Here is a 22,731-nt window from a genome sequence, read left to right on the forward strand (position 1 = left end):
CTCTTGAGTCGTTGTGTCTCGACTGTGTGTGTGTTTAAGTTATACTCGTGTAAATGTCGTCTTCTGACTGATGGAGGGTTTGAAGACAGATTGTGAATGAAGTCTGTTTTCAAACTCTTTTTATAATGTTGGAATAAGAAATTGTGTTTAGTTCAGATATCACCTTCTGTCATGTTACAGGCTTTAAATAAATTCTCTGACCTTTTCAAACAGCTGTTACTGTTCTTGCATCAGGCAGTGGTCACAGCATGTTTCCAGACATGATTCAGTTGCAGTAATGAGCGGCTGCAGCGCTCCCATTGACTTTATCCACACAGGGTCATGTTCATATCAGATCTGGGGTCGTATTCACAAAGCGTCCGGAGCATGTGTAACCGGTGGATTTCTGCGTTGTGTTGTGGTGAAATGATGCTGTGACACCAGGATTCTTACTCGTCTCTTTTAATCTGGCAAAAAGGGAAACACAGACTTCTCAGTCCACTCCAGATCCTACACAGATTAAATAAAAGTACGTTATGTATGTCAGCTTAAAGCGCGTGCACGGTAAACTAGCTTAAATTGCTGTGCACGGCAAGCTAGGCTCCATGGAAAATAAAATAACAATAAATTCAGGATATTCCAATCAAATCAATATACCAACAGCTAACAAAAGACTATTAAACATTCTGAAGAACATAAATATACACACAATAATACAATAATTAAAGGATGGAAGGAGGAAACAATGGAAACAAATATGTAATAATAACCAAAGAAGAAGAGAACAAAGGAAGAAGGGGCTGCGGACTACAAAATAAAACATAACAGATGATTGCCAGGTAATTGTTAAGTAATTATAAAAACAAACAGTGAAATATACACCAACATATTTGACCCTGTTACACATGTCAGCTTTGAGACGAGGTTGCAGGTTTAAAACATCACCGCAACCAGCAGATTGTTAGATTCAAAAGAGAATCTGGTCTTGGCTGTAAGAGGGGGTTCTTATCAAGACTTTTCTAAGAATCTTGTCATTCTGGAGCAACTCTTTGTCCTTAGTAAGCTTTGTTAATACGGCCCCTGCATGGTGTGCTCATTCTGGGAAAAGGTGGTTCATCAGTGGGACTATCTTTGGACTTCTTTACTTTCACAGCTTTTATCTTTATTCCCCCGTGAGTTCAGGTTACAGGCCAACGGATCACTTCTTTATTTAGGTTCCCTCAGGGGTCTTTAGTGCTTCTCCACAGAGACCTCCTGAGTCCTCACGCTCGTCTGCTGCCCTGTGTGGAAACATCCAGATAATTCAGCTCGGTCTTATCAACGTTATGATTCAAACTTTCAAAGAGAAAAATTACAAGGTATTAGTCATGGCAAAAGCACCATAGCTTTGTATAACTGGAAACAGTTTCTTACATTTTGGGGAAATTAGCTGGTCAGATGAGACGATAAACATCAGTCACATGTTTGTGCAGTCCATATAAAGCCGAGGTCTGTAGCTGGTTAGCTTAGCTTAGCATTAAAGACTATAAAATGGTTCCCCATTAAAGAGTCCATCAGTACACACTGATGGTAGAGGCTGCTGCGTAAAGAGTCCATCAGTATTATCTCATCCATTCATACACATTCACACACTGATGGTAGAGGCTGCTGCGTAAAGAGTCCATCAGTATTATCTCATCCATTCATACACATTCACACACTGATGGTAGAGGCTGCTGTGTAAAGAGTCCATCAGTATTAACTCATCCATTCATACACATTCACATGCTGATGGTAGAGGCTGCTGAGTAAAGAGTCCATCAGTATTAACTCATCCTTCATACACTGATGGTAGAGGCTGCTGCGTAAAGAGTCCATCAGTATTATCTCATCCATTCATACACATTCACACACTGATGGTAGAGGCTGCTGTGTAAAGAGTCCATCAGTATTAACTCATCCATTCATACACATTCACACACTGATGGTAGAGGCTGCTGAGTAAAGAGTCCATCAGTATTAACATCCATTCATACCCCGCCGATGAAGCGGCGGTAGCAATTCGGGGTTAAGTGTCTTGCCCAAGGCAAGGCAAGTTTATTTATATAGCATATTTCACAACAAGGGCACACCAGACATGTGGCTGCAGGAGCTGGGGATCGAACCCTCAACCTTTCGGTTGAGAGACGACCGACTCTACAAACTGAACCTCCGCCGCCCTTGATTGTGCAGGTCCCCATGCAGTGTGCACCAATGCACCCCCTTATTGGTGACCTGCTAACAACAAGCCGGCTAGTCTCTCTCCTCTTCAGCCCAGAGAGCGGGACGTAAATGTATTTACTTTCATACAATGTCCCAACTTTTGGGGAATCTGGGTTTTTAAACATTCATCCTGCAAACTGAACTTATTGTTGAAGTAAGAGACAGACTTTGTTTCATTTCCTAGTTTCAATCTGAGGTAACCCCAGAAAAGTAAAAAATACACTCTTTCTTTCTCAGTCAGTCTTGACATCACTGCTGAGCATCTATAAAATGCCAGTCTGTGTGTGTGTATGTGTGTGTGTAGAGGCTCCATGGATACGAACAACAACAGTCCCTTGTCCTCTCGTTTACAGCCTCCAGCCCTGAAAAGAAGACGCTGATGATGCAAAAGGAAGATGTGTGTAAAATGTGTTTATGTGTTTTTGTCCATGCAGCCTCCTCCCCTCCCCCCCCCCCCCTCCCACCGCCTAGTCTTTGTCACAAAGTGTACACCACAACAAACAATTCACCGCCTCTTTTATTGCACTTGGTGCCCAGTCCCTCTCCCCGGGCTCTGAGGAATAAGCAGATACTTTAAACAACGACCCGTCGCAGCACCAGCGGAGTTTCTCTGGACCAGAAGATGTTTGTCACCATCCTGTTTGCAGGTACAGTTTCTGATAAACGAGATTCATCTCTGCTTTTAGACAAGACAACATTTGAACCAGTGACTCTGTTGATTTGAGGAGTTTTACTCTACTGGAAAACTTTGTATTATATACTGGTGATGGTTCTTAATGGTGACTTTGCTTTAGAGCAGCGACGATTCTAGAGTCTGTCGGGGTCCTAGAATTCACAGGGGTCCCCTTCAACCAGCATTCATCACCTTTATCTAGTGTTGTAGTCAAGACCACACTAACCGAGACCAAGACATACCCGAGACCAGAGTGATCTGAGACTGAGACAAGATCAAGACATTTAGGCTGAGTCAAGGCCAAGACCATGAATATCACTGAATAATAATCGTCTTGTGTGCAGGGGGCGTGTCACTAATTTAGACCGTAACATCGGGAAGGTTGCGGCCCTAAGCAAGCAATAAAAATCAAATGAACAAACAAATGAATTGAAGAAAGACACATTTCCTTCTAATCTCAGTAATGACGTGAAAATAGCCAATGAGTGGTGAACCTGACTGGTCTTGATTCAAAATCTGGAATCCGCCAAAAGACTGAGTAAAAACGGTCAAAAGCGCTTTTGAATTCGAGACGGGACCTTCAAAAGACCAATTTTGAGTAGGCTACTACAGCACTACTGGTAAGACCGAGTAAAAATGCTTTTGATTCTGAGACGAGACCAATACCATTAAAACCTGACACCAACAAAAAATTGTGAAACATGAACTTTAAGAGATTTTACAGATTTTAGCATCATTTTCAAAACATTGATATAAAGAACAATGAAACCCTTTCATTCACAAACTTTGGTTTGCACACCAATAATGCTTGACTGTGCAGTAAGAGTGAGTGCTGCCAGATGGGGCCAACTTAAGGGGGTTTCCTACTCTCATTGAAAACTGAGCACAGGATGTGATGGGTCTATAATTATATTCAAACAAAATGTGTGTACAGCAAAATATATTTAATTTACTAATGACCTAATGACATCCTGCTGCACGGCTGGTACGCCGACCTGCTTTAAATGAAATATATGAAATCATTGAAGTGCAAAGTGTAATTTGTTCTGTAAATGTTGAAGTGTTGTGTTACGTTGTGTTTTTCTCTTCAGACAGCAAGATGGAAATGTTCAATCTCAACTGTAAACTGATCAACTTCATCCATCACTTAAAGGAACGGTGCAGCCTGGACTTCAGAGGTATTTATCATCAAATACTTCATGATGACGATCAGCAAAGGCCCGATCATCTGATGGTTCTAAAGTTTATCTAGTCAGATGGTCCTGAGGTGTGAGGTGTGTGAAGAGGGATTTTAACCTCCGAGATCTGCTCAGAAGACGATCAGGGCCGCCTGATTAATTGACGATCAGAAATCCTGGGAGAGCTGGTTTATATAGGGTCACAAACCTCCTCTGGTGCCTGATTCATGTTATATTTTGACCAAAGCACAGATGTTTCATGTAGACCACAGGGGATTGTTTGAAAAGGTGGAAAAGGGGGATAATATGTCCCCTTTAAAACAAACCACAATGCACCTGTAAGTCCATGTGTTTGACCATGGGAGATTACACATTTTGATAGTGGAGACTCTGATTGTTAGTGAATGAATCTGTTATGTGGGGCGTGCTGAGTTGGTCGTCTCGTTTCTCTCCACACACTATAAGAACAAAACTTTTAAATCTGTCATGATTTGTTGTCATGTGTGGGCGCTCTCACATTTTCTAAATCCTTTGAGATTCTAAAAATCTTTTGTTGAGGCAGCAATAGGACTTTTTTAAAAATAGTTTTTACCTGCCTGACAGCCATAAAAATGATAAAATAAATAATAAATACCTGCCTAAATGTGGACGAGGCCTCGGTTCATACGTGGACCTCTCTATGTTCCCGTGTTTATTCTCCTTTTGACTCTCTGTGATTTCGTTTTCACGTCTCCTGGAATTTTCTGTTTGACTCTAAAGAAGTCCGGCTTTTGGCTTTTGGCCTTTTTTGCTTTAGTTATATATTTCAATTAGTCTGCAACTGGTACCGTTTTCTCTGTGACAAATGTGATATATTGCATCTCTGCGTCATATAGACTACTGTAGGTTCACATGAAAATGTCTGTAAATAAGGTTTTTTTTTTTTATTATGTCACATGTATAACTGGAAGAGGCGTCATGTGATGACACTATTGCTGACAGACGTCTCACATTAAGTTTCTTCCTGCAGAGATTGTGGATTTACTGGACAGCAGCGGTAAAGTGATGAACCTGGAAGAGAAGCAGCACAGTTTGTCCCGGGCCAGCAGTGTGCTGGTCGAGAGAGAATTCTATGTCCTCCTGCGATTCTGCCGTGAGTATATCAAGATTTCTGAAGCTCATCAGGTGAACGATCCTGAACGGTTTGATTCACAGTCGAGAAATATGACCGGAGAAAGTTAATCATAAACTACAGATTATTAACAACTTGAGGCAAAATAAGTCATTGCCATGTTCCTCTAACTCTAATATGTGTCTCTAGTCCATCTACAAACCCCCCAATGATGAGAAAAGTCCATCCTCTCCGTCTTCTGCCTGCTCCACTTTTCAGAAAATGTGTGCTCAAACAGGCTGTTTGGAGATTTTCCCTTCATGACATCACAAAGGGCAGTAGCCCCTCCCCCAGGTGGGTGACACTCCCACAGCTAGGTGTTTGTTCTGCCCTCTGAGTCTGCCTTCTCACTGTAAACAATAGAGCATGGAGCGAGAAAGACCGAGACACCCGAGCCCTTCCAGACAGGGGGCGTGGTCAGACACAGCTCATTTACATATTTAAAGGTACAGACACAGAAACAGTCTGTTCTGAGCAGGGCTGAAATAGAGGGGTTTATAGACATGATCAAATACAGGATCAGAGTGGATTTAGCACTAGAAACTTCACACACATGTTTTGAGGAGCTCTGAGACTAATATGTGATCTTTAAATACCTGCTCTGACACTTATTTAAACAGGTTGAAGAGGAGGAGGATATGTGACCTTTAAGTATATTTTAGATATATTGTCATGTTTATTCTTACTGGTTTTAACAGATGACATCACTCCTGTATCCTCGCTCTCCTCAACTCGCTCCCTGTCACATGTAGAATTGAGAGAGAGAGAGAGAGAGAGATAGGGAGAGAGAGAGAGAGAGAGAGAGGGACGTGACATGCAGGTTTTAACCATGGGCCGCCCTCTTGGAGGAGCAGAGCCTCTGTACATGGGATCCTGCACCAATCACTACGACAGCGGCGCTCCTATCCCCTATCAACCATCCTGTGACCTCAGATCCTCAGGCATTGCCTTTCTGTTTGTTCCAAAGTTGAGGTTCAAATCTAAAGGAGCTCGAGCTGTTTTCAATTGACTCGCTCCACGACATGTCTGATCAGATTCACTTTTTTAAAACTCACATTTATTGACTCGCTTTAGCGTGATGTCACCTTTTCAATCCTTTCATTTATTCACTGGATTGCTCTTAATCTTCTTTAATCCTTCTTCTGATGTTGAACTCTTCTGCCTTCTGCTGCTTTCTTTCATTCACTCTTTTTTATCTTCATTTAGTTTTTTATTTCCTGTGATGTCGTCTTCAGGTGTCTTTAGGAGACCTTCCGGTCGTTTCTCTCTTATTCCTTTTATTTACATTTACATTATTTTTATGCACCTCTCTCTGTTTGTCCTGTTGATTCTGTTATCGTCCTGACTTCCTGCCTTTTCTTTGTTTCTCTAAGCACTTTGTAAACATCTCTTTTTCAAAGGCTATAAATAAAGTTATTATTAATAGACTACTGCGACAGTCTGATCTACGGTTCATCATCCAAAACACTCAAGAAACTACAATTCATCCAGAACTCTGCTGCTCTTCTCACACACCACCGCACCCGTGACCACATCACTGGGGGGGACGTTCACTAGCTCCCCATCCCCCAGCATATCTACTTCAAACTCCTCATCCTCACATGTAAAACCCTCCATAACCTGGCTCCTCCCCCCCACCTGTCTGAGCTCCTCCACTGGCACTCTCAGGTCTGCTTATGCAAACCCCCCCCTCACTCTCCACCTTCAAGAAATCCCTAAAAACTCTCCTCTTCTTCATCACCTTCAACCACTAACACACACTCTGCTCTCCTTCTCTGACATCGTTTCTTCTTTGTGTTGTTGTTGTCTGTAAAGCGTCTTTAATTAAATGTTTTATTATTATTATTATTATTATTATGATTCTCAAAGCTCATGTTCTCCTCTTTAGGAGATCCTGGTTCAGGAGGTCAGAAATACAAGTCCCTCCTCAACGACTTCAGTCAGAGTCATCCTGAGTTAACAGGTAACAACCCGTCCACCTGAAGGATGCTACTGTTCTTAAACTTTTCAATATGAGGACTACCACATGAAATATTCAGCTCTCCACATTCCACCATCATGACCAACATTGAAATACAGTCACAGCGTCGAGCTAGTTACCTACGAATACAGTTTACGCAAGCGGCCATTTTATTCCTGATATGCACATTATTTAATATCGACCACACATCACGCACTGCGGCCTGGACTCATTCCCTGTGCTACTCTGAAAGAATACAAACTGGATTTGAGTGGAGTCATATTTTCAGACTGTTTTGCTAACAGGTGTTGTAGCGCCACTCGCTCTGCTAACAGAGCCTCTTGCGCTTGTGTTGCATTCACTGCCCTCGACTTCACTTTCTGCTGAGCTGCTCGACGTATCCTATCTACCGCACTTTTTTTTCCGTCATTTTTGCTTCCTCCGCTTGCCATCACATCTCTGCTTGTTAACTATTTGAGTTGTACAACTTTATTTAAAAAACAACCAGAGACTCCCAGAGTACCATGAGGAGAGACCCAGCGTAAGGGGCGCCGGTCGTAAAGTTGCGCACACTACAAATAACAGCAACTTTTCTCCACATTAAGCTCTAAAACAGCTCTAAAAATTTGGAGGGAATTTTTAAAAGTCACTTTTTCTTCACATTTAGAGAAATATTTGTGAATGTTTGTCGTATTTATTTTTGTGAATATAAATGTAAGATCATTTCATTGGCAAATATAAATGTTAAATATTATATCTAAATGTTAAAAATACATGTTCTGATTCTAAATATTTAGCTAAGATTGAAAATATTTATAATCAAAGCTAAATATTTATAATCTTATTATATTCTGTTAGAAGGAACAACCTGCAGATCCCTTTCCATGTGGGTACATTTCTGATTAAAGAAGACGTTACATTTCTTCAGCCTCAGTGAATCACACTTCCTTTCCAGCTTACATGACTTCTCCAAATATAGATCTGCTCGTCACCTTCATCGTTTGTTTCTCTCTGATGTCATGTTTTCTCTTGTCATGCTATCATCACCAGTAAAAATAATAAACAGGAAACAAAGCATGACTACAGAGACTGAAACTTGTAAAGTGTTGCAGACTTAGCGCGGCCCTCTGGCGCCCCCTGCTGGTCAAACACATCTTCACAACTCTCCTCTTATCTCTTTAATGCTAACTCTGCAGAGCTGCTGAGGAAACTTTCAAACCCCGACAAGGAGCCGGACAGGAAGGTGAAGGGAAGTCGACCCAGGAGCAAAGTCATCACTGCAAACAACAAGAGCCACAAGACGACCAAGTTTCGATGTTTGTGATGATGGAGGTCTGATTCCTGTGGACAACTACTCAATTCAATTCAATTCAATTTATTTTGTATAGCGTCAACTCATAACAAGTGTTATCTCAAGACACTTTACAAAAAGCAGGTAAAATACCTCACTCTTTGTCTGTTAACATTACAAAAGAGCAGGTAAAAGACCTCACTTATTACTATGTTACAAAAAGCAGGTAAAAGACCTTACTTATTGCTATAATACAATTACCTATCCATCATGAGCACTTTACCAAAGCAGCAAAAGTTACAGTGGTAAGAAAAAACTGCCTTATTAAAAGGCAGAAATCTTCGGCCGGATCCCCGGCTCATGATAAAACAGCCTTCACAGGCCTAGACTGCACCGAGGTTGGAAAGGGAAAGGGGGAGAGATGGGATAAGATGCAGGAAGAGGGATAGGGAGCAAGGGGGTGGGGGGAGGCAGACCGTCCATCAACAATCCGGTGGGGAGGGGGGTGGGGGGTGGTGGGGGGTGGGGGTTGTTCTGGCAGGCCGTCAACCAACGATCTTGAGGAGCCTAAGAGAGCTCAAGAGCTCTCAGGAAAGTAGGTGGTTAGTGACTGAGATTTACAGATAAATACATGCAGTAATATGATGTACTGTGTATGCACAGAGAGAGAGAGAGAGAGAGAGAGGAGCTCAAGGTGCCAGTTTCCCTGGTAGTCTAAGCCTATAGCAGCATAACTAAGAGCTGGTCTACACCAGCACTAACTATAAGATTTATCAAAAAGGAAAGTAAAACCTTTATCTGTACAAACATGACCTGTTCAATCCACTCTATCTTTCTATGTAGTCCCCTCTCCTAACAGAGCTGTGGACATCGAGTATTATCGAGATGGTTGAGACTTTCGAGGAAACAGAATAAATGTGTTTTATTATTAAAGAGGTGATGTCATGGATCATTTTACTAATATGTGACATTTCTGCATATAAATTTATTGACTTGTAAAAATAACACAACAGAGTGGCAACATGTGCATTTTCAAGCTGGGGTGGCCAATCAAATTTTGGGGGTTGTCGGGCATGGCCACCCCTTAGATACGCCCCTGCTCATGAAAACTGGATATCTTATCTTAGCTTTATTCTATGAGAACGCTAAAATATTAGCCTATCAATTAAGTCTACATCCCTGTGACAACATTTAAACCTGCAAAAGTTGTCAGCAGTCAAAAGAAACCGGAAATGTAACATGAGAAGGATAAACAGCTGGTGTGTGTGGACGCCTTCCTTGTTTTTTTTCGGAGTTTACAGTAACAGACATTACACACATGCTCACACACATGCTCACACACATGCTCACACACTTGGTAACACTTTGGGTCGCAGGTTGTGAGGCTTGCTGCACACAGGGTTAATGAATGACACAAACGCCCCCTGAGCTGCCTCTGGATACAAGAAGTCTGCTCTTCTTCTTCCCAAAGTCCTGGATTGTGAAAGGCTTCTTGAAAACACACACACACAGGGTTATATAACGAGTGTGTCCTGATATAAATACAGTGAAGTCACACAGAACTGTTCCGTCGCGAAGAATCCGCAGAAATGTCCGAGTTCGAGTCTCTGGAGAAGTCTCTGGAGAGTCATCTTCCAGAAGCCGAGCTCAGGGAAGTGAAGCGCATTTTATTCGGGAAGGAGACACAGTAAGTTGTTGTTATTAAAGTGTTTTTAACCTTTAACTATGCATGCTCTTTCTTTAAAAATAAGTCCTGGTAAATGATTGTTCTGAAGGACGGACTTCGGCCAGCTCTTTCAGAGCTCCAGTAGAGCACACAACCTTTAACCTGAACCAACTGTGTATTTAAAAAAACAGCTTCAAATGTGCACATATGTCACATATAGCCTACTAGTATAGAGATGGGTATTAGTCCAAACTTGTATCTGTTATTAAACTCAGATTAAAATTATATTGTGATTATTTGTTAACATGTAAAAACAAGAGCTACAACTCACACTTCTGCAGGATATTTTCTTGCTTCTTGTTTTAGTCATTAAAATGTAAATAACCAGTAAATAACTAAAGCCTATAGCTAACATCCCCATGAAAACTGAAGCCGATGCTGAAGTGTAAAATCCTGCAGTTCCTTGAGTGTCCACTAGAAGCTGGCTGCAGAAGCACAGGAAGTCACATACACACCCATTCTAAAAAGCCTGTTTTTACAGCAGAGATTAACATGTTTACAGCCTGGTTCAAAAAACCAAATAGGTGTGATTAGCTCATGTCTCGATGGACACACACTGTACGGGGGGGTGAATGTTTTGATGACTCATCAGTTTTGATTTGATGAAGGATAAGAGTTATTCACAATAAGGCGTGTAGCTGACATGATTGACAGGTGGGCGCGGTGTAACGGTTTGTCAGGAGGTTTAAAACCTGCCTCAGCTCCAGCTCTCAGCCTGTCGTTAGGTTGACTGAAAGTTAGACTGAGACAGCATTTCCAGCATGGAGACCGCCATCGATGGGACTCCAGCGCCCCCTGCAGGAACAGACGGGTGACGTCACTCAGGCTTCAAACATTCATATTTACAGTTTATCTTTCAAAAGGTCTGCATATTCAGTTTACTAACTTATATGACAATGAAAACCGTCTTTGGAGAAGAAAACAATAGGGTAACGGCTCACTGTCATCATTCATTTAGAGTCCTGAAAGATAAAGGTCAAAGTGTTTAATGTATCTCGTCCTTTAGCGTTCAGTGGTGTAAAGAATCTTCTCTGTCACAGGAAGCTGGACCTCCCGGCAGGTGCTGTGGACGCTGCTTCGGAGCACAGCTTTGAGCTGAAAGGTTGCAGGTTTGAAGCTGCACAAGAACAACTGAGGCCGCCCAGAAGGGTCCGTGTGGGACTCATCCAGCACCAGATAGTCCTGCCCACTGACGCCCCCATACTGGACCAGGTCAGGACTCAGACCATCACTTACCAAACAGGCTGTGCACCTGTTGACGACATGATACAGATGTGTTAAAGTTGAATCATGAATAAATATTGAACTGTACAAATGAGGCCTGTCCCTTGCTGAAGGTTTAAATAGATGAACCTGATTTGTCAGATTTTGCCGATCGTCGACGGATAGTTGAATGTGTGAGCCATGAAATATTTAGAGAAAACAGCCTCAGCTTGAATGGGAATGTCCACAAACCAGTCTTTGAGTATTGGACTACATGGGGCCTTGCTGGTTAAAAGTGATTTGAACAGCTCCTCTGACTTCACTCCACAGATCACTGCCATGCACAGTCGTATTGGTGAAATGGTGGAGGTGGCAGCCATGTGCGGTGTGAACATCGTCTGCTTCCAGGAGACCTGGAGTGAGTTCTGATTCACCGTCGCCTGAATATTATCCACTTGTTGTAAGAGAGCGTGACGTTCTCTGTGTCGTCCTCAGCCATGCCCTTTGCTTTCTGCACTCGGGAGAAAGAGCCGTGGACAGAGTTTGCAGAGTCTGCGGATGAAGGAAGCACGACTCGCTTCTGCCAAGAGGTGATTGACGCTGCAGAGATCTGTGTGATGACATGCTCTGCTTAACCCTCATGTGTCACTATGGACATTATTGTCCACCCTTTAAATGCCAGAATCATGTAATCAAACTGGCATTTAAAGGGTTAAATTCCTGATAATTACTCAATATTTGATTGTTTTGAGCAGGGCTGAAGTTGTTTAAGAGATTTATGAAAAAGAAAGTAGAAAGAAATCTGAATCTGTTCTATTTTTATATCAGTTTTTTGTAAATTGGACATTTTTGCCCTCCGATGTCCAAACAGGGAACTACATTTTAAATCAGATGCTACACAAAAACTAACAATGCATCAAAGTCAATATTTTGGATAATCTTTGACATATCCAAGAGTGATTTAAAAAAAAAATCCCCTAGCCACCAAATATTTGTTTTATGGAAAATAACTCATTTTTGTGTTTTCTTTCTTAAATAACAACAATGACATCAAGTAATCAAACTTATTTAAAGGGCATTTAAAGGGTTAAATTCCTCAAAATGATTGAATGTTTGGTAGTTTTGAGCAGGGCTGAAGTTGTTTAAGAGATGTATGCAGAAAAAAGTAGAAAAAAATATCAATCTGTTCTATTTTTATATCAGTTTTTTGGCATGGACATTTTTGTCCTTAGTGACTTAAGAGGGTCGTACATTAAACTGATGCCTGAGGGTTAAGGAACACAATCCTTGTAACGCTGTCATTCTGTCATCAGCTCGCCAAGAAATACAACATGGTCGTGGTTTCTCCAATTCTGGAGCGAGATGAGCTGCACGGCACTCTGTGGAACACAGCGGTGGTCATCTCCAACTCAGGGAATGTGCTGGGAAAGAGCAGGAAGAACCATATTCCCAGGATCGGAGACTTCAATGAGGTGAGGCGATTTAGACAGAACGCTGGGATTGTGCAAACCTGCATGACTTTAAGTACCCTCTCTTCTTTTCTTTTTCTGCACAGTCGACATATTACATGGAGGGCGACTCCGGCCACTCAGTGTTCCAGACTCAGTTCGGGAAGATAGCCGTGAATATCTGTTACGGGCGCCATCACCCCCTCAACTGGTTTATGTACAGTATGAACGGAGCCGAGGTCATCTTCAACCCTTCAGCCACTGTTGGAGCTCTGAGGTTAGAGACTACTGTGTCAAAGTGTGAAGGGATTGGCTGAAGTATGAATTAAAAGATGCTCCTTATGGCGCCCATGGTCTAGTGGTTAGAGACTGAAATCCTACAAGCAGACGGCTTGGTCGTTCTCCCTCTCTCTCTCTCTCTCTTTCTCTTCCTGATGTCTGACTCTATCCACTGTCCTGTCTCTAAAAAGAAGCTAGCTGCTTGGCTCCAAGTTATCCCCAGACTACTCCCCTCCTGTTTCAAGATATTTTTGCTTTTGAAAATTGCATAAATGTTCACATCCTTCCCTTTGTACAACGCGTGTTACTAGAGGATTCCTCTAGAGGGAGCACCACATGAATCAGAAGTAGAGATGATCTGTCTCCAGCTGTTTTGGAACGCATGTTTGTTGCTATGCAACGGCCATGACACATCATAGTGCGGGTAGTTGTGGACTTGATCTGTTAACTTTTCTTCAAAACCTTCCTCCAATCTTTGTAGCGGCTCTGTGGTGTCTCCGTTGATGTCACATTTCGTCTCATCACCGTGACAGCTCACAGCCGTGATGTTTCATCTCCCGGATGTGTAGTGTTAATTTCGGAGGACATGCGCAATAAACGCTCCAAACCGCAGCAGATACGCAAGGCTGATGTCATGTGTTGGTCCTAGTTGGACCGTTGGTGAGCGGTCGTCGCCATAGTTTTTCCAGTGTGTCTGCGCGCTACCCGTTGGCCCCACGTGAGGCGGCCTTCATCGCCTCCACTTCTTTTCCGTCTGCTTGGTGTGTCAGGGCCTTAAGATTTACACTAATCAGTTCCAAACTGATGCCGTACAGCCAACTGGTGCAGTAATTATAGCAGCTGTAGTTTCAGAGCTCGTCGACTTGTTTCTCTTGTTATTTACGCACTCTCTTGTCTTCTCTGCAGTGAGCCCATGTGGCCAATAGAAGCCAGGAACGCAGCCATAGCTAACCACTGTTACACCTGTGCAATCAACCGTGTTGGAACGGTAAGTCCAGCAATGCAATCCTCACATTTTAAACATATTTCTTTAAAATCTAGTTTAAAGGTCACACAAAATCTGAAATTCACTTCACCGTGTTTTCTTTAATACATGCTCCTCGTCTGACTCAGCTGCTGAAGCCTCACCGTCATGTGCTCTCTTGTTTTTCACACAGGAACATTTCAAAAGTGAATTCACATCTGGTGACGGAAAAAAGGGTAAGAGATTTGTTTGATTTGTGTAGCACAGTCTAAATCTGCCATAGTAAACCATCTCTCAGTCATTGTTGGTCCCACTAACAGTTATAGCCCTGTTTCCACCAAGCAATCCGGTTCAGTCCAGTTCAGTCCAGTCCAGTACTATAGACATTAATTGGAATTTCCACTGTCAAAAGTTTGGAATGGTACCAAAATAACCAACCCGTACTAGTGCTGTCAATTAAAAAATAACTTATGTGGAGTATGACATGTTGGAACACATTTGATTGAATTCACAAAATCCATTCATAATTATTCACACTCTGGCGATGAAGCAGCGGGAAGTGTCTTTCCTAAGGACACATCGGACATGTGGCTGTGGATTCAGAGACAACCAGCTCTACCAAATGAGCCACAGCCGTCCAACTTTGTTACAATAATGACCCTAAAACCAAACAGCCCGTCGACAATTCAAAAGGACTGAATTTATTTTTTAATATTCTCACCAGAAATCTGTCAACTTGATTGGGATCGAGGGCAGCTCTGTTTTTAGTTACAAAGCTCCCTGCTGACGAGAACGACCGTTCAGACCGTACTTCAGACGACCTGCGACCCTGATAGACTTTATATTTTTAATTCAAACGGCTTATCACATTTTGAATGTGAACTTTCTCCCCCAGGTTTGAATGAATGCTTGAACTTCGATTTAAAAAATGACAGCCCTAATGTTTTGTTACCCTTCTGTTCAGGTGCCATGCGTACTGATCCTAGCCTAAAGGGTGGAGCTAGACACACTGCAGTCCACTGATTGGTCGAAAGCACTTCCTGTATGTCAGCGATAATAAAGGAAGAACACAAAACTGATCATGTTTAAAGAGATTTAAAGAGAGTTTTCTTTCTCTCACATTGGGATAAATATCATCATGACAAGAAAAAAACACAAAATGGTGGACGTCCATTGTTTCCCTGTGTTTGTTGTTTTGTTTCCATCCTTGGTGGGCTGCACTGTGATGTAACGCCATAACTTAGCTGGTCATCTGGTTTGCACCCCCCTTAGCAACTAAAGGTACCTCCAGGCAGGATCAGGGTTAACCTCACTAAACTGTACTGAACCAAACCGGACTGTTGGGTGGAAACAGGGCTTCAGTGGGCGTCTCTGGCAGAGTACATTTTGTTCAGCGCCTGTTTCAGACGGATCTCCTGACTCTTGCAGCTCATCATGACTTCGGACACTTCTATGGGTCCAGCTACGTGGCTGCTCCTGACGGCAGCCGCACCCCTGGACTCTCCAGAACCAGGGATGGACTACTGGTGGTAGAGATGGATCTCAACCTGAACAGACAAATCAGTGACAGATGGAGCTTCAAGGTGAGAACGACTCTCCCTCACTGTGCGTCCCACTGTACTCGGTTTTAGTCAGACACTGGTCAGGTGGTCATAAGTGGAGCTAACTTGCTAAAGCTACAAAGGTTGTTAGAACCTTGATGGTAATGAGTCTGTCCTCCTAGACTGCTAAGAACCTGTTCTCTTTGTTTGCAGATGACTGGGCGATATGCTGAGTATGCAGAGGAACTCACCAAGGCAGTCAGACCTGACTTCAACCCCAAGATAGTGAAGGAGTAGATGATATTTCTCTATAGTCAAATAAAATGTGATAATGGGATTGGTTCACTTTCAGTTTATTGCATCAAATCAAATAAGGGCACTACTGTTAAAATGTGGGTACCTATCTCACCTTTGATTTCTCTTTACGGAGTTCTGAAGTGAGTCTGGGTTTTGTAACTTCTGTGGAGTCAACAGTGGCTTCTGCAGCTTCTAGTAACAGTGAGCCCTAATGCTAGTAGAACTGTATAAGAGCAGCAGCACAAGTGGAATCCCAAAAATCCACTTGTGATGGAATGAACATCTTAATGGTACAGACGTAAGCCACTAAAAGCTGCAGCTCAAATCAGACCAGACAGGGCTGCTGCAGAGAGATGTTACCTCTGAGGTGTCAAAATGACATCTGCACATTTAAAGGAGCAATATTTAACTGACTAGTGTTTAAAATAGGTACTGCAGTCTAAAATCCAGAGCATTCAGGACCAGAATCTAAAGTTAGAAGGAGGACATACTGGCTGCTGCATTGTTGTCAGAGAAGCCAGCACTTCAACATAGCATGTTTCCTTAATGTCTGATCATATAGTAAGGTACCTTTATCATTTCACTCACTACACATCTCACTGATTGGACCATTAAATCATACATCCTCTTAGTTTAGATGTGTCTATTATGGTGGCTAACATATTAGCTTCAGTGTCCACCACATGGCAACCTGTGTGAGCATCGACTCTAGAGAGGAGGGGGGGGGACAGCTCTCTACAATGTTTAGAATTTAGACTGCAGTACCCACTGTAACTACTAGGTGTCAGAGTTACATGCCGCTCCTTTAATTCCCTAAATCTCTGCTTTACAGAGAACTTCCAACTGATATGTGCGTTGCGTGTCCGCTCTGTTCACCCTCGTCCGTCAACATCCACAGACTGCGTTCTCAGAGCGTGGTGATAATAGATTCTACACCCGTGACAGGGCGAGAAAATACGATGTATGTGGTTTAAAAACCTTATGAACACATAAACAAACACACATGGTCGTTGTTCTGAATCGTCAAACTGCGTGTTTTATTCTGAAAATAAACAGATGTTTCGATGTTTCGCTGACTGACTTCCTGTCCCGCTCGATCTTCTGTGTGATAAATTGAAGCTGTATATCTGCAGCAGAGAACTCGGGAATGACGGAGCTGAGACGCAGCGCAGTGCAGTGGAAGCACAAACAATGAAAAACATTTCAGCTCTGCTTTCTTAATGAAGCAGAGACTCAACTTGTGGAATTTAGGGGTTAGTGTTGTGTAATGAGGTGAAGGGTAAAACAGCATCAATGAAGACTCAGGTATCAGAAAACATGACTGGAGCTAAATGTTTCTTTAATCAGAACCTGTGATAAACTGTTTAAAAGAAAATAAGATATTTTATGTTCCCTCCTCCAAAAATCACAAGCAGTCAGAAATCACTTTATTTATTCAAAGTTATTTCACTGTGACGTTTTAAATAACATACAATGTCTGTCTGTTTTGTAAAATGTAGTGCAAAAAACAAATACGTAATAGCAAAATTAAAAAACACAAAACTGAGGAGACGATGAAGAATTCACCCGCTCCGCTCCAAACTGAGAAGCAGTGTGATCAAAACAAGCAATCATTGCATCCACCTATCCAGCATGTTGCCACGACAACAAAGCACAAGATGTTGAGCTGGACCCCTTTTGTCCCCCCGGCTGAGTAAACAAGTTCATGTTTCTTCTGCAGATATACGAGTTGATCCGTCGACGGCCTGCAGAGTATTGCATTGAACTAGTTTTTGTCATTTCATGAGCATGTCACACTTAAGGGCGTTAATTACCTGAGACTCTGAAAACACATCTACTTCCTGTCTTCCCTGTTGCTAGAATCATCAGAATAACAAGTGGCAGAACGGTGAGTAACGAGGACGTTCTTTAAAACGGCAGCTGAGCCTCTGGACACTCAGAACAAGGAACAAAGTGAATCTTCATGTTTTCATCTCCTGATTTTATCATCTCACTGTCATCATTACCTCATGTCGTCATGATTCCCACATTTCATCCACAGTCAGAGATTTCAACATATGCACAACCACAGGCATTAAAATGAGCCACACTAAAAAAGTCATGTGGACTCTCGGTCCGTCTTAAAAGAGACCAGAACATGATTCAGACCTCAGAGACGTTGATCCTTCATGGATTAAGAAGTTGAGTGTTTAAGAGGGAATGAGCGCGGTGATGCTGCAGCGGGGGGGGGGGGGGGGGGGGGCTCTCATGTGAGCGCTGGTGGGGCTTATTAGCACCAGAGAGGACGATGGGTCCGGGCGTCTACTGACAGGAGGGGGGCCGCTGGTCCAACCACGGACCGGCAGCAGCATCATCATCACATGGAGATTATGACATCCGAGTCCAGCCTCCCTTTTTAATCAACTCTCCTTGAAGACAAACAGGATATCCTCGTCCGTCCCATAGCTCCGACGAGCCTCCTCAAAGTTACTGACGCTGGTGCAGCACACGCCTGAATCACACACGCACACACGTTAAATACATCTCAACATCTATAATCAAGTCAAATATATTGTTTGATTGTTGTTTACTTTACTTCTCACCTAAATCAGGCTCCATTGTTCTGCTACCCCACTACACTCTGCTCCGTTTCAAATACCCTGCGGGTCTATTTACAATGGAGCTCACTGCAAGCACACGTCAAGCTGAAAAGAATAGATTGAGCCGGAAACGCACAGAGCGACCGGTCAATTTCAGAATTAAGCATGATTGCCCCACCGGTCTGCACTCACACTGCTCCAGGACCAACTGGGTCTGAGCACGGTTACCTCTGGTGTATCAGATCGTAATACAACACATGCCTGACTTTAAGTGGTCATGAAGCGTGTTTAGTTTACAAGAAAGGCAGACTCAAAAATAAAATAAAATAAAATAAAAGGGACGCACTGTCAAGTCCGCGTCTGCTACTTTACTGACTGTGTGTCTTATTTTGAGTCATGTTAGTCAGATTCAGAACACTCTCCTGTATGAAGGCTGTCCACGCTGTGTACCAGTTCTTGTGCTCGTGCATGAACTGTAACGTCCTGAAGCACACCTCTTCAAAGTGTACCAGGGCAGAGGAAGTGTACGGACGCAGCACTCACACTCGTCTAACAAACTGGACTTTGAAGCTCAAAGGTGCTCGGGCATGGTACGGATTGCAGAGTGCGACTTAAATCTTTAATGACCGTTTTGAGAACAACAGTTTTTTTGTCCTCTGGCCAAATCATACTGCATCTCTTTCCAACAATGTGTTTGTGTGAGTACTCACGGTCAGAGTAGGCGGGGTTGTTGTAGAAGATGGAGCCGGAGGTCCTGTTGAAGCCGCACACCACCACAAAGTGACCCTGGTACTCCGGCTTCCTGCAGAAACACTTCTGGCCCACGGGCAGGAAGCAGCAGTATTTGACAGGCGAGGAGCACAGTTCACATGTCAAGACAACGGCGTTGACCAGCACTATGGCAACATGGCCCTGATCCAGATGAGACTGGATTTCCTGAACTGTCACAGAGCTGAGAGGACACATCAGGTGTTAGGACTGAAGCTTCCTCTTTGTCCAAAAAGAATACTAATAAAAGGGACACGTACCATTTCTTAACAACCACACCTTTGCTCTCTGCTTTGATGAAGAGCTCGTTGACTCGGTCTTCTTCTGTATCAAAATGTTTCTTGTAGAAGGACTGCAAATCATCCCCAAACACAAAGGAGATACCGTCACACACACACAGAGTATTATATAAGTCTCATTAGGACTGTGCGGATCAGTAAACACACGTACCTGATTCCTGAAGCCCTTATCAACGCCCAGAGTCTGGGTATAGAAGCAGTGTTTGATCCCGAGGTGGCACATGAGGTAGGCAAGGTCAATAGTCCAAACACTCTCTGTCAGCTTCAGATCCCAGCATGCTCTCTGAAACTCCTCGTCATCAACAGGATGAAGGTACCTGCAACAATGGATGTTTGGATTCCTTAAAGGTCACATATTTAAAATCCTCTTCACCATGTTCCTCTAACTCTAACATGTGTCTCTAGTCTGTCTACAAATGATGAGAAAAGTCCATCCTCTCTGTCTTTAGCCTGCTCCACTTTTCAGAAAATGTGTGCTCAAACAGGCCGTTTGGAGATTTTCCCTTCATGACATCATGAAGGGCAGAAGCCCCTCCTCCAGGTGGTTGACACTCCCACAGCTAGGTGTTTGTTCTGCCTTCTCACCGTAAACAATAGGGTTTAACAGTTTAGTTCTGGAAGTAAAAATCCCGTTCTTTTCCTCCATAGCGGATTTGATTATTAGCTATGATATCATAACCATCACAGGTAGACTGAACACGAGCTACCTGAGTGTGAAACGATGGTTTACGCTCCTGTCTGATATCGACCTCATTTTAAGAACAAGATGGTTTACGCACGATATCGGGGAAAAGAACTACACTACCCACTCTCATAGAGTGTAACAGCTGCTTCTCTGATTGGTAGAGCTCGCTGTTACCACGGCAATGAAAAAAAAAGAAAGAAAGAAGAACCTCAGTTACAGGCATTCGTCCATGGCTGAATCATCACTCAAACTGGCTTAAAGGATAACCGCATATTTAGTGATGTCGCTCCCCTATAGTAACTTAACACAGTATGTCTTAAAGGTATACTCCACAATTTAAGCTGTTACAATAACGCATGATCAAATAAAGGATCAGAGTGGATTTAAACTGAAGAGGAGGGGAATATGTGACCTTTAACTCATAGATTTCTGTTACACTACACGTAACAAGCAGTTCAGTCACACCTGAGTTGTACTGGTATTATTAGCATAGAGGTAAATGGTGAATGGACTTGAGCTTGTATATTTCTTTTCTAGTCTTCTGACGACTCAAAGCGCTTTTACACACTGATGGTAGAGGCTGCTGAGTAAAGAGTCCATCAGTATTAACTCATCCATTCATACACATTCACACACTGATGGTAGAGGCTGCTGAGTAAAGAGTCCATCAGTATTAACTCATCCATTCATACACATTCACACACTGATGGTAGAGGCTGCTGTGTAAAGAGTCCATCAGTATTAACTCATCCATTCATACACATTGACACACTGATGGTAGAGGCTGCTGAGTAAAGAGTCCATCAGTATTAACTCATCCATTCATACACATTGACACACTGATGGTAGAGGCTGCTGTGTAAAGAGTCCATCAGTATTAACTCATCCATTCATACACATTCACACACTGATGGTAGAGGCTGCTGTGTAAAGAGTCCATCAGTATTAACTCATCCATTCACACACATTCACACACTGATGGTAGAGGCTGCTGAGTAAAGAGTCCATCAGTATTAACTCATCCATTCACACACTGATGGTAGAGGCTGCTGTGTAGTAACTAATCACATTCATACTCCGCCGACAAAGCAGAAGGAGCAACTTGGGGTTAAGTGTCTTGCCTAAGCACACATCGGACATGTTGCTGCAGGAGCTGGGGATCAAACCCTCGACCCCCTAAAGACGACGACTCTACCCACTTGACCACAGGTACTTACTTTAGCACCATCCTGGAGCAGGCTAGCCCACAGTCCCAGTGGTACAGTTGCCGGATGACAGGTACTTTCAGCAGGACAGCATCTTCTGGAGGGAGAAGATTTAACACATATAATTAATACTGACAGGAGGTGATGATGTAATAAAGTGAGGTGTAGTGAGGCCGTGCCCCTCACCTGTCATTCTGCAGCCCTCTCTCTAACACAGGTGGTCAGCTAGGTAACTCCAGACAAGCTCGTCAGGCCTCCTCACAGCATTGAATCCCGGGTCTGGTTTCTTTCCTCATCGATGAAACCAGCTGCCCAACCTCAACTTTAGCTAACCCGGCTAACAGTATTAACTTGTCTTCAGGGAGGGTCCCTGCTTATAAAAGCGAGGCAGCTCGACGACCACCGCCGCTACACATAAAGTTAACGATTAACCGAACAAATAGCGGAAAACAAATCATCACACGAAGGTCTAAGCGAGTTTTAGGGACGCCGCCTCCATCGGAGATGCTTTTTTACTTCACTTCTCTGTTGTTTGCTAGCAGACTGAGGGGCTGCTTCTTCTTCTCTGAGTTTATTAGCGGCGCGCAAACCAACGTTTAGGTACTTACCGCCACCCGACGGTTCTGGGGAGTACTACACCAGAGCGGCGATTAAATTCTTCTTCGTTGGATTTTAAAGGCGGTTGGCATCCACACTGTTTCATTACTGTCAGCTACTGGCTTCAAATTAATCTACAATCTTTTGAATTACATAAACTTGTGAATAAGGGGGAAACAACGAATAATGCTCTGAAGGCCTCTCTCAGCAGCTTCTGCAACTCTTCTCCAGTAACTCCCTTAATATCCAAAAATACTTAAAGTTCTTCTTTTAGATATTACGGAAGTTGAGACGCATCTCGGCGTAAAACTGTCCTCCACAGGTGAAGAGAAACTAAACCCTTCTCCTTAACATCTTGAATGCAATCCTCCTGTGGCATGTAGGAAACGAATAATTGCTTTTGCACTCAAGTTATGGTTCTTGTTAGCCAAGCAATGTTTAAACTGAAAAACATTATATCCCTGTGTCTGATGGTGTTTTACATTTCTTCATAAAAAAAAAGTGAAATAAACCCATCCAGTCCTTTGTTTGTGGTCTGTATAAGTCTTACAACAAAGAAAAAAATTCTCAGTTTCAAATGTGCTCTCCTTGTGATGTCACAGTGGGATTCTGGTAAAAAAAAATCCCCTCCCCTCCCCTGGTATCTCCACCCATGGACTCCACCCCCA

At 42.9% G+C, this 22,731-nt stretch overlaps 3 protein-coding genes across 5 annotated transcripts; 2 read left to right on the forward strand and 1 right to left on the reverse strand.

Moving 5' to 3' along the window:
- Nucleotides 1–2,715: 2,715 nt before the first annotated feature.
- Nucleotides 2,716–9,700, forward strand: LOC109985904 (uncharacterized protein C22orf15). Its single transcript, XM_020636332.2, has 5 exons — nucleotides 2,716–2,867; nucleotides 3,985–4,071; nucleotides 5,081–5,203; nucleotides 7,110–7,184; nucleotides 8,378–9,700. The coding sequence occupies exons 1-5, from the start codon at nucleotides 2,843–2,845 to the stop codon at nucleotides 8,503–8,505; spliced, it is 438 nt and encodes a 145-aa protein (XP_020491988.1). The 5' UTR covers nucleotides 2,716–2,842; the 3' UTR covers nucleotides 8,506–9,700.
- Nucleotides 9,701–9,806: 106 nt separating this feature from the next.
- upb1 (ureidopropionase, beta) lies at nucleotides 9,807–15,970 on the forward strand. The gene is made up of 10 exons (XM_020636403.3): nucleotides 9,807–10,159; nucleotides 11,239–11,410; nucleotides 11,732–11,819; nucleotides 11,897–11,991; nucleotides 12,715–12,873; nucleotides 12,957–13,126; nucleotides 14,035–14,116; nucleotides 14,286–14,328; nucleotides 15,521–15,675; nucleotides 15,847–15,970. Exons 1-10 carry the CDS (start codon nucleotides 10,062–10,064, stop codon nucleotides 15,928–15,930), a joined length of 1,146 nt encoding a protein of 381 aa, XP_020492059.1. The 5' UTR covers nucleotides 9,807–10,061; the 3' UTR covers nucleotides 15,931–15,970.
- Nucleotides 15,971–17,345: 1,375 nt separating this feature from the next.
- Nucleotides 17,346–22,034, reverse strand: gucd1 (guanylyl cyclase domain containing 1). Of its 3 annotated transcripts, none has more exons than XM_020636392.3 (6): nucleotides 21,653–22,033; nucleotides 21,479–21,560; nucleotides 19,728–19,893; nucleotides 19,538–19,629; nucleotides 19,220–19,461; nucleotides 17,346–18,421 (listed from the first exon to the last, which is right to left on the reverse strand). In XM_020636392.3, the coding sequence occupies exons 1-6, from the start codon at nucleotides 21,657–21,659 to the stop codon at nucleotides 18,330–18,332; spliced, it is 681 nt and encodes a 226-aa protein (XP_020492048.1). In that variant the 5' UTR covers nucleotides 21,660–22,033; the 3' UTR covers nucleotides 17,346–18,329. The 3 variants fall into 3 exon arrangements, with proteins under 3 accessions (XP_020492048.1, XP_020492047.1, XP_020492049.1); XM_020636391.3 differs by having other exon boundaries at nucleotides 21,479–21,563; nucleotides 21,653–22,032; XM_020636393.3 differs by lacking the exon at nucleotides 17,346–18,421 and adding an exon at nucleotides 18,434–18,614 and having other exon boundaries at nucleotides 21,479–21,563; nucleotides 21,653–22,034.
- Between the last annotated feature and the right edge of the window lie 697 nt (nucleotides 22,035–22,731).

The sequence above is a fragment of the Labrus bergylta genome, chromosome 2 (assembly GCF_963930695.1).
Source record: "Labrus bergylta chromosome 2, fLabBer1.1, whole genome shotgun sequence".
Taxonomy (NCBI): domain Eukaryota; kingdom Metazoa; phylum Chordata; class Actinopteri; order Labriformes; family Labridae; genus Labrus; species Labrus bergylta.

What these genes read in the sequence shown, in the direction of transcription:
- LOC109985904 (XM_020636332.2), top strand. Translation starts at nt 2,843, where the DNA reads ATGTTTGTCACCATCCTGTTTGCAG. An exon ending in TGTCACCATCCTGTTTGCAG is followed by an intron (nt 2,868 to 3,984) that starts GTACAGTTTCTG and finishes TTTTCTCTTCAG; the next exon opens with ACAGCAAGATGGAAATGTTC. An exon ending in GTGCAGCCTGGACTTCAGAG is followed by an intron (nt 4,072 to 5,080) that starts GTATTTATCATC and finishes TTCTTCCTGCAG; the next exon opens with AGATTGTGGATTTACTGGAC.
- upb1 (XM_020636403.3), top strand. Translation starts at nt 10,062, where the DNA reads ATGTCCGAGTTCGAGTCTCTGGAGAAGTCTCTGGAGAGTCATCTTCCA. An exon ending in CGACTCGCTTCTGCCAAGAG is followed by an intron (nt 11,992 to 12,714) that starts GTGATTGACGCT and finishes TTCTGTCATCAG; the next exon opens with CTCGCCAAGAAATACAACAT. An exon ending in GTGACAGATGGAGCTTCAAG is followed by an intron (nt 15,676 to 15,846) that starts GTGAGAACGACT and finishes CTTTGTTTGCAG; the next exon opens with ATGACTGGGCGATATGCTGA.
- gucd1 (XM_020636391.3), bottom strand. An exon ending in ATAAGGGCTTCAGGAATCAG is followed by an intron (nt 19,630 to 19,727) that starts GTACGTGTGTTT and finishes GATGATTTGCAG; the next exon opens with TCCTTCTACAAGAAACATTT. An exon ending in GGTGTGGTTGTTAAGAAATG is followed by an intron (nt 19,462 to 19,537) that starts GTACGTGTCCCT and finishes GTGTCCTCTCAG; the next exon opens with CTCTGTGACAGTTCAGGAAA.